At 40.4% G+C, this 14,029-nt stretch overlaps 1 protein-coding gene across 1 annotated transcript in view; it reads left to right on the top strand.

Moving 5' to 3' along the window:
- SLC35F1 (solute carrier family 35 member F1) overlaps window positions 1-14,029 on the top strand; it is a 412,158-nt gene that overhangs the window by 238,598 nt on the left and 159,531 nt on the right. The window contains exon 2 of the mRNA XM_068551025.1: window positions 8,083-8,258. Within this exon, the coding sequence (XP_068407126.1) occupies window positions 8,083-8,258 (176 nt within the window). The remainder of the gene's footprint in view (window positions 1-8,082; window positions 8,259-14,029) is intronic.

Here is a 14,029-nt window from a genome sequence, read left to right as displayed (position 1 = left end):
GAAGCTAATGGAGTTTCAGGATGCCAGACTTGCATAGAGACATCTGGTTCTTCGATCTGGCTCCTTACTGAAACTTTTCCCCCATAATACAAGCAGGATTTGGATCTGACTAATGGAATGAGCAGAGAAATTTGGGGATGTTATGGCAGAAGCTTACTTCGTTTCCCTTGCTCAGAAATTCCAAAGAACAATTCTTACTGAATTAAAACACTACCCTACACTTTAGGGTCTTCTGCTTCTTACCTCTCTTTACCCATCTCTGCTATTATTATGATTCTCACTAGCCAGCCCAGTGATTCTGCGTGTCAGTCTCTGCTTCTGAGACAGCACAGCATTCTTTTTTCCTGGAATGATATGCCACCTTCAAAATACCAAGTTAACTCTCTTCCATTATTTAAAACAAGCACTCAAAACTCTGTTCTCCATGAAACCTTTCAATATTTGCTTTGCCCAACTTTTTAAAAAAATTTATTGGAGTATAGTTGATTTACAGTGTTGTGTTAGTTTCTGCTGTACAGCAAAGCGAATCCATTATACATATACATATATCCACTCTTTTTTTTAGATTCTGTTCCCATATCGGTCATTACAGAGTATTGAGTAGAGTTCCCTGTGCTATACAGTAGGTCCTTATTAGTTATCTGTTTCATACATAGTAGTGTGTATATGTCAGATTGGGACTGACATACGCTCTGCCTAATTTTAAAGACTGAAATTATCTCTGATAACTTCTAGCAATTTTATATAGACATACTGGAGTACATGGGTATTTTTATGTTCTCTATGCAGGTAAAGTAGCTTCACTTATTTAAGTTCCATGCCCCTCCACGCTTCTTGGAGGCAGGGACCAAGCATCCCTTCCTCATAACCTGTACCCAGCAGGCCTTGGCAAATGCTACTGACTGATCTCTTTCTCTGCAGCTAATCCCCAAACCTGCAGAGTGTGTGCATAATAAACGAGTAAACATTGCTGCTAACTCAGCTACCAATGAGTTTAATCAAATACACAGAAGGAATAGACTTTAAGATCGGAGATGCCAATTTCAAGAGTTAATGATTACACATCAGCGTCTTCTAAAAGTAAGTCAGAATTACAGAGTAGAAGGAAATGTAGAGCTCATTATCTTTGCTTGAGTTCCCCAGAAAGCAGAGGCTTAAGTGCCGCTACTTTATTTAGGACTGCAATCCCAGGGAGCAGGAGTGAGGAAGGGAAGGAGGGAGAGACAGTTCTGGGGCACTGAGTACCCAACAGAGCACCTTGTGAGGCAGGACCATCTTCAGAGAACCTGCAGAAGTGACTGCTTCTCGGGACAGTCTGCCAGGGGGAGGGCCAGGGGGAGAGGAAGAAGAAGAATCTATCTGTCTGCTTTAGTTTTCTATTGCTCAAGTGCAATAATTCCCTGGCACCTCCCAGTTGCTGATGAGTGGGCACCAAATAGGGCCCCACAAGGTCCGGCCTTCAGCATCTACCTGGAATCTCCAGGGTAGAAGGCACAAGGCACACAGAATGGGCATGAGGCCCGGGGCCACTGGGCTGTGCCCACACAGTTTTGGTTGCAGTCTATTCACAGTCTGTCATGGCAGCCACCACTGGCGCTAGGATACCTTGGAGATAGTGAGACCAAGATTTGAAGGGGAGCATAAGTATCTTAGACACTCATCAATTAAAATATCCTTACTTTACACGAAGGAATCCAAGCCCAAAGTTGGAGATGCGCGGGATCGTGGAGCTTAATCAACGGAACTCAAGAGCCAGGGGCTTCTATCTAACTCCCTATTTGGTGCTTTTCACTCTTCTGTCCCACTTCTCTAGACAAACAACATCTAGTATACATGCACATCTGTGACTCATCCTCTCACACTAGAGTTTCAAATGTCTCCTACACTTACTACCTCATGGACTCAGTGGAATATTGTTTACGAGGGCTTCCTTGTGGCTTACTTGGTTCCCTCTAAAAAACAAAAACAAAAGAAACAGATACCACAGAACCAGAGAACAGGTTAAATTCCATGAATACAGAATCTGAGGCAAAGAAACTCCAATGAATGTTAAACCTCTGGAGATGTGTATTTGCTTCTTGCCTAATAATCTCCTTACATAGAAGTCTAATTAATACTTAAATGGAATATAGCCTTTCAGCAAAGATCTTCAAGAAGCTAATGTCCTAACTTCTGAAAACAGCAATCTTGTCAGAGAACATAGTAGAACACATTCTTCCCATGTTCAAGTGGTATTGTGTTTAGTCAAGGCAGTATACATGTTATTTATGTACGTTCATCTGAATTCATATGCTGATTCAGATCTGACATGATTTGCCTGAGAATAGTTAACAGAATGAAGATGTCTCTGCAGAAAGTTTGATGTGCTGTCCTTCAAGATGATGATGGAATTGTTTCACTCTCATACCAAAGAATTACAAAGCAATATGATTATGTAACTCTATGCTGAAATTTTTCATACCTCTTTAAAAGAATGTATTCTTATAACTAAGGGAAGAAAATGAGATTCAACTTATGTTTTATATTAAATCTTATTATTTTGAATATCTACTTTGTAAAACACAAGTTTATTCACAAGATTCTAACGTCTATTTCTTTAACAGAGCAGAGTGCTTGTGGTAATGGTTTATGTCGGTCTTTATGAATACAAGCTCTATTATAACAGGTATTCAGCTTCCAGCAGCACTTTTTCCTGAGACTCATACATTTTTCATTGTCTAGTCATTCTGAATTTAAAGTAGATAGGATGTCCTTTTAAATGCATAAACAAAGATGAAAATGTGTATCATAGTCTCTTCTCCATTTCTGCTGCTAAAATTATAGGAACTCTGTATCCTATGTTAGAATGCATCTGGTGTGCTATTCTATAAACTACATGAATAGCCAACAGCTCCCAGTATAAAATTCCACCCGGCACCGTATTTAGCATCATTTTTGCAAGATAGCACCTTACCAGGCTTGTTCAGAAATGCACCAGAAAAGAGTTTATTAATCTCAGTGTCTAACTGGCAGAAGGAATACAGTGAAAATGAGATGCTTTTTGTCTTTCAGAGCTAGTAGTTTTTCAAGATAAGATAAGCAGCCATCTTTCAAATCTTCCGATCTTTTTCATTTGTAGATATTTTTTCACTTGTAAATTTGTTCATTCATTCATTCTGTATTTATTGAGCATCTATTTCCTTCCCATTCAGGAGTCCTCAAGGCACCAGGAATATAGAAATGACTAGAATACCTTCCCTTCTTTTCAGGAACTCATGAGTCATACAGTATGGTGAGCACAAGTAGAGATAGGAACATACAGAGGAGGACACTTAACTCAGCCTTAGCAAGCAAGGGGCGACCAAGGGGAGGCTTCCTGGAGAAGAAGGTACCTTAAGTTCATGAAGAATTAAGTGAAGGGACCACAGATTTATTATAGTGGTTAGTTAGTGTGGGAAAAAATTGTTAGGAGGGATAAGGTGACAGTAAATGAACTGAAAAGATCCTTAGGCAGAGACAGTGGTAGGAAGACATTCTGAGACACAGATTACCAAAAGGATTTGCTCTCTGCTAAAAAAGAACAAAGGAGAATCTGATGAGGGGAAGATGGTGGGGCAGTGGAGAGGAGTGGGAGGTGGAATCAGCCAAGTGTCTAGGTTTATTTATATTTTTATTTATTTTGCTTTGGTGATTCTAGTAACTTAGCTCAGATATGCAGACTTGCAACAGCTCCAGTACTAGCTCCCTTCACTTGGGAAAGGACTGGTGAACTAATCTGATAACAGGTCCCTTCCATTCCTTCCTGTTTTACAAGTCATGTTTATTAGCATGATGGATAAAACCATAATGTGCGTTTTGTATCAAATCATACCAGCAGCAGCTGAATGACACGGCCACTAATTAAAAGCAGAAATTGGATACAGCAGATTTGCTGTTTTGTTTGGATGAAGAAGCAAGAATAAGCTTGTGTTGACCTCTGTTGAAAGGCACACATTACAGATGTCTTGGTGGAAGAGTTTTCATCAGTCAGTTGGGACGACTTGTTTTGTCTTCACCTTCCCCAGAATATTTCTGGAAACCAGCCACTTAGGTTTAGCACTGTGTTCTGTGCCCTCTGTGAGGGAAAAGAGTATTTTTTTGGCAGCATAATGATGGTGTAGCATAGTAATTAGGAAGTTGGGATTTGGAATCATATGACTTAGTTTCTATCCAAATCTTCTTCCTGCTGGCTCTGTGACCTTGGGCTGGCTGCTTAACCTCTCTAAGCATCAGTTTACTTATCTATCAAATGGAACCATAACAATATCTGCCTTGGAAAGTTATTATGAGGATTAAATAAGACAGAATGTATAAATCTAAGCCTAGGACTCGGCACATAGTAAGAACTTATTAAATATGAATTATTATTGCTATTTCATCTTAACTGGGTCCATTCTGTAGTAAGTTACTTGGGAACTAAGCTCCAAAATCTTGGTTTGGTAGTTCCCCAGTGACAAAGACTATGTCTTATTCATCTTTGCATACATAGTGCCTGGCATGTGAAGGCTGTTTTATAGTATTCAACATATTGGCACATATACATCAGAAGTACTAAAAATTTTTTTCTCTTATGTAAGCACCCTGTCATTTTTTGTGGCTTGATTTTGTTCAGGATATTGCCAAGGTCTCAAATACCATGGTTGTAACTTAAGCAGTTGTAGGAATTACCATGTCCTAGCAGTAGTCGTCGACCTTCTTTTCCCAAGGAGACATGCTCCATACACAGCATTCTCCAGCGGACATACTCAGCACCAGGACCCACTCTCTGGTATATGAGCTGTAACTCTCCCCGCTTCTCTTTCACTTAAGGATGTAAGTTATTATGCAAGTAAGAGTGACCCAATGAGAGGATAATCATGAATCCACTCTAAATTATTTTTAATCATTTTAAGCATTATTATTTTAACTATTTTTGTTATTTTTATGTTATGTAGTGACTAGATCAAACTTCTTCAAAGGATTCTTTGAATTCTTTAAAATTCTTCAAAGTCAGCACCTTTATTTCTCACCACTTCTGTCCAATTAGTCACCACTGACTATCCCTTCTGTGAAATTCTCTGTTCCCTTTGTTTCCATGATACCAAGTGTTGCTCTGGTGCTCTCCACACAGCCAAAAGTGGTCTTTCAAAGGCTGGCAGTGACTACAAATCATCTTTTGTCAGTCCTCATTCTTCATGCCCTCTAAGCAACATTCAATATTACAACTGTTCCCTCCACGAAAGTCTCTGTTCCCTTGGTTTCCTTGACATAAAGAACTATCTTGGTTCTTTGACTTCTGACTCCAATGATGTGCCTCTTCTGACTCCAATGATGTGCCTCTTCTTTCTTCCCTAACCCCAATCTGGGGATTCTCCAAAGACTTCCTAGGCCTTCTTATTTTCTTTCCTCTTCTTCCTTCCAAGTTTTTAGCATCCGTTTCCAGTACTTTAGCCACCACTCTTATATGTAAAACTTCCACATATTTTTCTCCTGGTTGACCTCCCTATCCAACTCTGATCCCATGATTCTAATACTGCTGGATCATTTGTAAGTTCATTTGGCAGCTCAAATTCAATACACTAAAAATGTTTTGTTATCTTTACACTAAAACCAACCCCTTATCATGGTTTTTGTTAGTGGATATCACACTTCTCTTAGGCTGGCTTAAAAACCTTTGAGTTAAATCTGGTACTTCTCTTTACTTCTGCTTTTCTTTCTTCTTTTTTTTTAAATCATCCTTTCATTTCAACAAAACTGTTCAGTGTTGCCTAGGTCTACCTCTGCACTGTCTTGAAGCTCTCCATTTTCTACTTCCTCTGAATGGTATTGCCCAGCTGTAAATATAGTGAAGAACATTACACCAACATCACAGTAAAAACAATAATTATAGTACAATGATATAGAAGTAAAGGAGATACATCCCAGGGAAGAGAGGGCAGAGAAGGCTTTTTAAAGGGGGTAACATAACGTGTGAGCCAAATCTTGAAAGATGAATAAGAGTCAGACTGACACGTCGGGATGAACATTCTGGAAATAATAACGTGAAAAGGAATGCCAACAAAGAAGACCATGACTCATTGTTGAAGTGCAAGTAGCTCTGTAGGTCTGGAGCTCTGGCTTCATGGGGGAATAAAGTGGGGAAGCAGGAGGCAGAGCTTTGCGGTAGTAGGAGTGGAGGGAGGGTATTGAGAGCCTTGTTTCAGTATCTGCTGCTGCATAACAAACCACCCCAAACTTCATGCCCTAAAACAACACAACCATTGATTATTTCTCACAGTTCTCCAACTGGGCAGCAATCACTGGGGATGGTTCATCTCTGCTCCACATGACTCAGGTTGGAGCTGCTCCACTGGGGCCAGAGGATCCACAATCCTCACTCACATGTCTGGTACTTCAGCTGAGGTGGCAGTGGTTGGCTGGGTCTCTCTTCTTTTCACACAGCCTCTCAATATTCAGTAGTCTAACTCTGGTTCTTTACATGGAAGCTGTATCCTAAGAGGGCAGAAAATGGAAGCCGCAGAGCTTCTTAAGGTTTAGGACCAGAAGTCACATGACATCTCTCCCCCTACCTTCTATTGGTCAAAGCAAGTCACAAAGGAAAAGGAAAATAGACCCCACCTCCCTTTGGGAGGAGCAGCATGAATGTAGAGGGATGTGAGGAAATGTTGGCAGACATCTTTGTAGATGGTGTAACATAGGCCTTATAGATCACTGCATTCTGTAGGGTACCATCTATAGGGTAGGATTTTAAGCAACAGACTGACATTTTAAACTTATATGTTTAAAAATATTACTTTGACTCCTTTGACACCTTTAGGAAGATTGAATTGAAGGGTCGGGGCCAGTACCTGGAAACAGAGCAATCTACCCATCTACCAAGGCAGCCTCTGCCAATATGTTACAGACTAACCTCTGCAGAGTCTTTTTCATAGGTCCACATGCATTGCCACAATTTTTCCTCCTCATGGAAGCAAATGGAATGAGTGATGGATGCCTTTTTTAAAAAGAAGGATACCACCAAGGTATCCACCCAGAACCCTGCCCAGGGGCCCAGTGCCCCTTCCAGAAAGATGGATTCACATCTGCCATGGGGGAGGGAATATGCAATGCTGCAGATGCTCTGCCTAATGCTTTTCTGTTTAGAAATACTACTCTTTGCTTATTTTATGTTGCTTTTTCTTTAAATAAATAAACCAGGAAAGTCAGATGAGACTCCTGGGGAGAGCAGAAGTCTGCTTTGCAGAAGCCAGGGGCTTGTCCTGTGTCAGAGCATACAGGTGGATGTAACCATAAAGCCCACATGGGCGTTTTATTTCTATGCAAAGTGAATCGTTTCACTCTTGCCTGTAATCTCCACTACAGTGGTCTGTAGGGTCAGTGCCTATAAAAAAAAGCCATAGGAAATATTCACAGAATTTGAAATGTCTTATTGTACCACCTCAGTCACTAAATTTCCTTCATGAATGAGAGTTTTAATGTGTCAGCAACTGCGACTTGAGCAGAGGAGAGCAGAGACTAGTTCTTATTAGTGCTTGTTAGAGCAAACTGTTCAATATCTGGGAATGGAGAGGAGATAGTCCTTTTAGATTATCAGGGGTTTGTATAGCCTTTTTACCTAAGTGTTCCTAGAGCCAAGATTTCGGTCTATGAAGAAAAAAAGTCTCCGTATTTTGGTACAAGAACCTGAGGACAAGGTTGGAATATGGTCCTGCTTCGTCAGTGTTCAGGTTCTGTCTCAGGTTTCTGAACACTTGTTCATGCCATGGTGGCATCAGGATGATGTTAATTTCCCCCCAGAGCTCCAGGGCTCAGTAGGTAGAAGCCAGGATCACTTGGAGAGATTTGGTCTCAAATCTCAGCTTTGCCACTTCCTAGTTATGCGACTGTAAGGAAATTCCTTAACCCCTCTAAACTTTGGTTTCTTCCTCTGCAAAACCCCAGTAAGGTAGCATTGCTATGATGGATTAAAAGAAATACTGTTTATTGCACTTAGCCTAGTGAATGGCACAAGTGCTCAGTAAATTTTAAGTGATTGTTCTAATGGACTTTCTGCTGATCTTTGCTATGTTTCTCTTTATTTCTTAGGGAGATGTTAATCTCTGTGGCTCTAGGCCAGGTGTTATCCCTCCTTATTTGTGGAATTAGCTTGACCAGCAAGTACCTGTCAGAAGATTTCCATGCCAATACACCAGTCTTCCAGAGTTTCCTCAATTACATCCTTCTCTTCTTGGTCTATACCACCACACTAGCTGTCAGACAAGGTAAGCATGCAAAATCCCAAGAATATAGCTTCGTTTCTCTTTTAGCAACATCTACAAGAGTGATGAACGATGACCAGATTAACTTTTTTCACTTACAGCGTCGTAAGACAATTCAACACCCCAAATCTCACTTTTCTATTTTGCAGTAATACAGCAAACAAAATGAGTGAGTAAATCACAAAGAAGCATAAATTGTGTGAATTCAGCAGGAAGTAGGAAATGCATGTATAGGCAGAAATGTACAATTGCTCATATTTGAATTCCTGTTAGCATTCCTTGTACCCCTCAGTGAATCTAAATAGACTGCTTCCCTGGAACCTGGAACAGGCCTGATGAAGCTGTCTTAATAAATGCTAACCCTTAGAAATCCAAGGGAATTACAGACAAATATATGTTCTTGGGAAAGTGTCACGAGAAAGATAAAAATAGTAAACACAAACAACTCTAGTAATAACAAAGGGGAAAAGAAAGAAAAGAAAGCTACCACAAATGGCCATGTGAGATGTTCTGTCTAAACTTAAAAGAGCCAAAACAATGAAACAAGTCCTCCAAGAGTCAGTGCAAGAAAAACTTATTAAAGGGCAATTGCAATCCTTGGGGTATATCTCTGGAGGATATACTTCAGAGACTTATGATTATACCTATGGCCCAGAAATAGCCAATAATAATCCCCCAGTAGCAGCTGTCAACTGTAAAATATGCGCTGAAAAGTAGCCATTAATAGGTTTGAAGACAATTATATACCATAATAATGAATAAAGATATGTGTATAGCCATATACATCAATCCTAAGAGTCACAGTCTTTAGAAACTTTGCTAATAATTGTATATCAGCATTGAATTTTTACATTTCCTTATTTGGATTGTCCTTCAGAGTAATATTGCTTAATTAAAATGGTTTGACCAGGACTAGATTTCATCTTAGAGGGAGAGTAAAAATGAACAAGTTAGGACTGAATTCTAGTTTAACTTGGGATTTGTTTAAAGTATTGGAAAAGCTAATTTCATTTACTTCTCAAATATTGGTGCTATTGGTGTTTGTTTTTTAAAATTTAACATCGGTAGGCATAATTAATTTAAGAGTAAAATTTCAAATAAAACCTCAGGCTACAAAAGTTATAGACATTGAGTCTCAGCTATATTTCCTCAGTAGGATTTGGAAGCTAATGATTTTGAATGCCACAAATGCATTATCTAAACAGTTATACCCACAATTTCACCATTGGTGCCTCAATCCAGGAAAGAACTCCAGAAAATGAGGAAACTGGGGAGGCATATAATTAGAAATTTACTTATGAGAGACTGTTAACGTGAGGGATGTATAGTTTGGTCGTTCAAGAAGAGAGAGCTATGCAGTTCAACTTAAAAATCACTTAACGAAAGTTTGAATAATAGTTTAGAATCATTAAAGAATAGAATGATTTTAGCGCAGTACAAGGATTATAATTAAGGATAGTAAGATTAAACAAAGAGCAATTTTGCAACACTCTAATATAACCAAAAAAAAAATCAAACGAAAGTGGTGAATTTACGTTCTCTAGAGATTTTTAGAACCAAACAGTCTAGACTACAAGATGGTGAACTACAACTAGTCTTTGGGTTCTTGTCAGTCTTACTTTCCAGGAGCCCAGAGCTTTAAGAAAAACTCTCATCAGGGAAAAAAATAAAATCAAGCCATTCTAAGAAACAGAGAATAATTTCACAGTTACAGGTAGAGACAGAAAAGCTTAAGAAACTAAATGTAGAAAAGACCCAAGGTTAATAATAATACCTTCTGTTGAGGCTTTATAATGTGCCAGCTACTACATATGTGAGTTACCTCTTTTACTCCTTCAATCCAAGGAAATAAGAATTATTATCCAAAATGTTATAAAGGAGAGATCGGAGGCTCTCCCAGCATCAGGAACTTGCTCCAGGCTACAGAACTAGGAAGAGTAGGGGCCCCTCCCAGGCCAGGGCTGGGTGCCTTCATGGCCCACTGTGCCCACCCATGTGCGGTCTGGGGAGGAAGGAAGAGGGAAGGGAGACAGGTTTGAGCAAAAGGAGGATTTTTCCCCCTTGAATTTCAAAACCCTGGATAAGAAACCAGCCCTGGGGGCAAAGTCGAGTGAGGCACAGCACTGATGTCAGGAGGATGTGACTGTAAACGGTGCTGGGAGAGGATGGCAAGGGTGGGCAGGGCAGAGGCACGACTGGAAAGAGGCCAAGGACCAGAAGCAGCAAGGAATTCAGAGGCTCTTTGGAAGGAAAAGACTGAAGAGGGAGGACCTGAGAAAATTCTGACTGTCATTGCAGTTGGTGATGGAGAGAACCAGTTTCTAAAATGCCCTATCCAGAGATTTCTGCATTGCCTCAGATTATCACTAAATATGCTGGCATGCCTTTATTTGGGTGTTTACTCAGAATGTTTGTCTGTTTTAAGCTTCATCTTTATAAGTTTTAATAGGCTGGCGTTAAGCTAACATCTGGAAATCAACATAGTAATTACATTAATTTTGTATAGGCTGATTCAGTGCCATGTTCTAGAGACATAATAATCTCCTTCCTCATGCACCTCAAGATTTGAGAGGGAATGAACAGAGCAAAGAGGAGAGGATGGAAAGTGTGATGTGTGTGAGGGAAGTGCTGTCATGGCCACATTTTCTCCTCCCTTCCAGGTACTTCTAAGTACTCTGCCGGGAGCGCTGCAGGTCAGGATTGAGCAAGATGCCAGCCTTCCCAATTCTTCCAGCACAGATGTCACTGGCCCCACAGGGCCACCATATTCATTTGATACCACCTTAGGCCACGTAATAGCAAGAAGTTAGACTCAGGAGTTAACAATCTTTCTTTATCATTTTAATTATAAAATGTATGATTGTCACATGTAAACACAATGTGATAAATGCAAGAAGCCTTTCAAGAGCATTAAGGGTGATGTTATTACAAAAGCCTTGTGGAAATTTGACTTCAGAGTTAACGTGAATTCTCCTCACCAAATTTGCACTGAACCAATGATCAAAGACTCTGAAGCAACAGAATGCAGTATAAGTTTCAGTGTAACGCCAGTTCAAACTGGAGTTTTGAATTTGTCCCTGATTATTAATTGGTTCCTACAAAAATTTGTAGAAAACCAAAAATTGATTCCTACAAAGACCATCCTCCTTAAAAAAAATTGTATACTGTAGAACAAGTTTTAAGGCTAGCCCTTCGTGATTGGAGCTAGGTTTTTTTATTCCAGATGGTTCTAAAATTTTAAAAAATCTTGCTGTTTCTCCTAAAGAGCTTGTTTAATACAACTCTGTAGAAAAAAAATGTACTTCAAAAAAGTAGTTCCAATGACAATGTATCACATTTGAGAATTCAGATAAAATTTAGATAACTGTTACTTGGTTAGTTGTAACCACTTTGGGGAAGTTACTCAGACAATGTGGTGCAGTGGTTAAGAATCCGCCTGCCAATGCAGGAGACACGGGTTTGAACCCTGGTCCAGGAAGATCCCACATGCCTTGGAGCAGCTAAGCCCGTGTGCCACAAATACTGAGCCTGCACTCTAGGGCCCGTGCACTGCAACTATTGAGCCCGCGTGCCACAACTACTGAAGCCTGCATGCCTAGAACCCGTGCTCCACAACAAGAGAAGCCATCGCAAGGAGAAGCCGACACACCACAACGAAGAGTAGCCCCTGCTTGCTGCAACTAGAGAAAGCCCACGTGCAGCAACGAAGACCCAACACAGCCAAAAAAAAAAATACATACATATATATATATATATATATATATATATATATATATATATATATACACACACATACCCGTTGAAGTAATGCCTGAAATCTACTCACACTATATGTACAAAGTAGGGTTTCAGGAATTGTAAAGAAAAACGTAGTCCTCCTCTTGTGTTTCTCCTTTACTCTCACTCTACCACCACACCACAATACTTCTGACACCAGATGTGTGGGGCTTTTCCCACACCATGCAATTCTGTGACACCAGCTGGGTGTCTTACAGTATAACTCAGTTCTGACAGTTCTATCTGGAGGTGGATAGAAGTTATTACCTGTGCTTCTGACCTACCTGCTATAGATCAGAGGTTCCCACGAACCTTCCTTGGGTTTGGTTAATTTGCTCGAGCATCTCACAGGACTCAAGAAAGCAGTTTACTTACTGTGTACCAGTTTATTGCAAAAGGATGTGATGAAGGATATAGATGTACACTCAGATGGAAGTGGTGAGTAGGGCAAGGTGTGTGGAAAGGGTCGTGGAGCCCCCAGGCCCTCTCTGGGCACAGCACTCCTAGCACCTCCATGTCACGTGTTCACCAACCCTAGAGCTCTCCAAACCTCATGCTTTTGGAATTTTTATGGAGGCTTCATTAGGTAGGCATGATCATTAACTTCATTTCCAGCCCCTCTCCTCTCTCTGGAAAATGGGAAGGCGGGGCTGAAAATTCCAGGCTTCTAATCATAGCTTGGTGTTTCTGGTGACCAGCCCCATCCAGGAGCGCTCCAAGAGTCACCTCATTAGAAACAAAAGAAATTCCTATCTCCCTGGAAATTGTAAGGGATTTAGGAGCTCTGTGTCAGGAACTAGGGTCAAAGACCAAATATTAGAACAAAATATGCTCCTAGCGTTCTTCTCATTGAGGAAATTACAAGTGTTTTGGGAGCTCTGTGCCAGGAACTGGGGGCAGAGAATGATATATATATATTTCTATTATCTCACAGGTATATGACTAAGAAAGTATAGTGAAGCTTCCCAAAACTTACGGATTTGCCTGGGAAGCCTCTTCCTCATGCCTACTTTTTTCTTAAAATTCCATGTAATACTAGCTGAAATCAGGAAGCAGAGAAACACAAAAAGCAAAGACTATGAACAACTAAAGACCACTCAGTTCTTGCATTTGGATGTAGAAGCAAGAAATGTGACAGGCTTTTAAAACAAAGGTGAAATAGGATATATTTCTTCTTTTTTTTTAAAGATTTATTGATTGATTGATTGATTGATTGATTGCTATGTTGGGTCTTCGTTTCTGTGCTAGGGCTTTCTCTAGTTGCGGCAAGCGGGGGTCACTCTTCATCGCGTTGCACGGGCCTCTCACCATCGCGGCCTCTCTTGTTGTGGAGCACAGGCTCCAGACGCGCAGGCTCAGCAGTTGTGGCTCACGGGCCCAGTTGCTCCGCGGCATGTGGGATCTTCCCAGACCAGGGCTCGAACCCGTGTCCTCTGCATTAGCAGGCAGATTCTCAACCACTGCGCCACCAGGGAAGCCCAGGATATATTTCTTATCAAGAAAAATTATGTCATCAAACTTTTTGCCCATAAGCTTCTTTTATCAATTATTACAAGAATCCTGCTGCTTCCCAGATCTACTTTCAGCAGTTCTTAAGTAATAGATATCCATGGTTCTTTTATTGGCAGTTTTTAACTTCTGAATATATATAAACCACACAATTTTTAAATAGTCAATAATTTCTTCTTCCTTTTCTTCTGCCAATTTTTCTCAGTTCTTGCCTCTCCAACTTCTTTTTGTTTTCCTTATCAACAAGTTGCTCAGCGATGGGGGAGGTAAGGATTGTGGAGCTAAAGCAGGATGCTGAGAGTGAAAAGAAAACACTTTCGTTCCTTGTTTTCTTCCTCAAGTCATGATGGCGGGGAAAGAATGGGTATCAGTAATGAACACATGGATAGAATCAGAAGTGCCTGCTTCTTTTTGTATACAGACCCTAGAAAGAGAAGAAAAGGTTGCCACTGTTGAGCATCATTAGAGATATTCCTGGTGACTGGTTC

The sequence above is a fragment of the Eschrichtius robustus genome, chromosome 9 (genome assembly GCF_028021215.1).
Source record: "Eschrichtius robustus isolate mEscRob2 chromosome 9, mEscRob2.pri, whole genome shotgun sequence".
Lineage (NCBI taxonomy): Eukaryota > Metazoa > Chordata > Mammalia > Artiodactyla > Eschrichtiidae > Eschrichtius > Eschrichtius robustus.
Note: the sequence above shows the minus strand (reverse complement) of the source record. Positions and strands in the feature narration are given on the sequence as shown.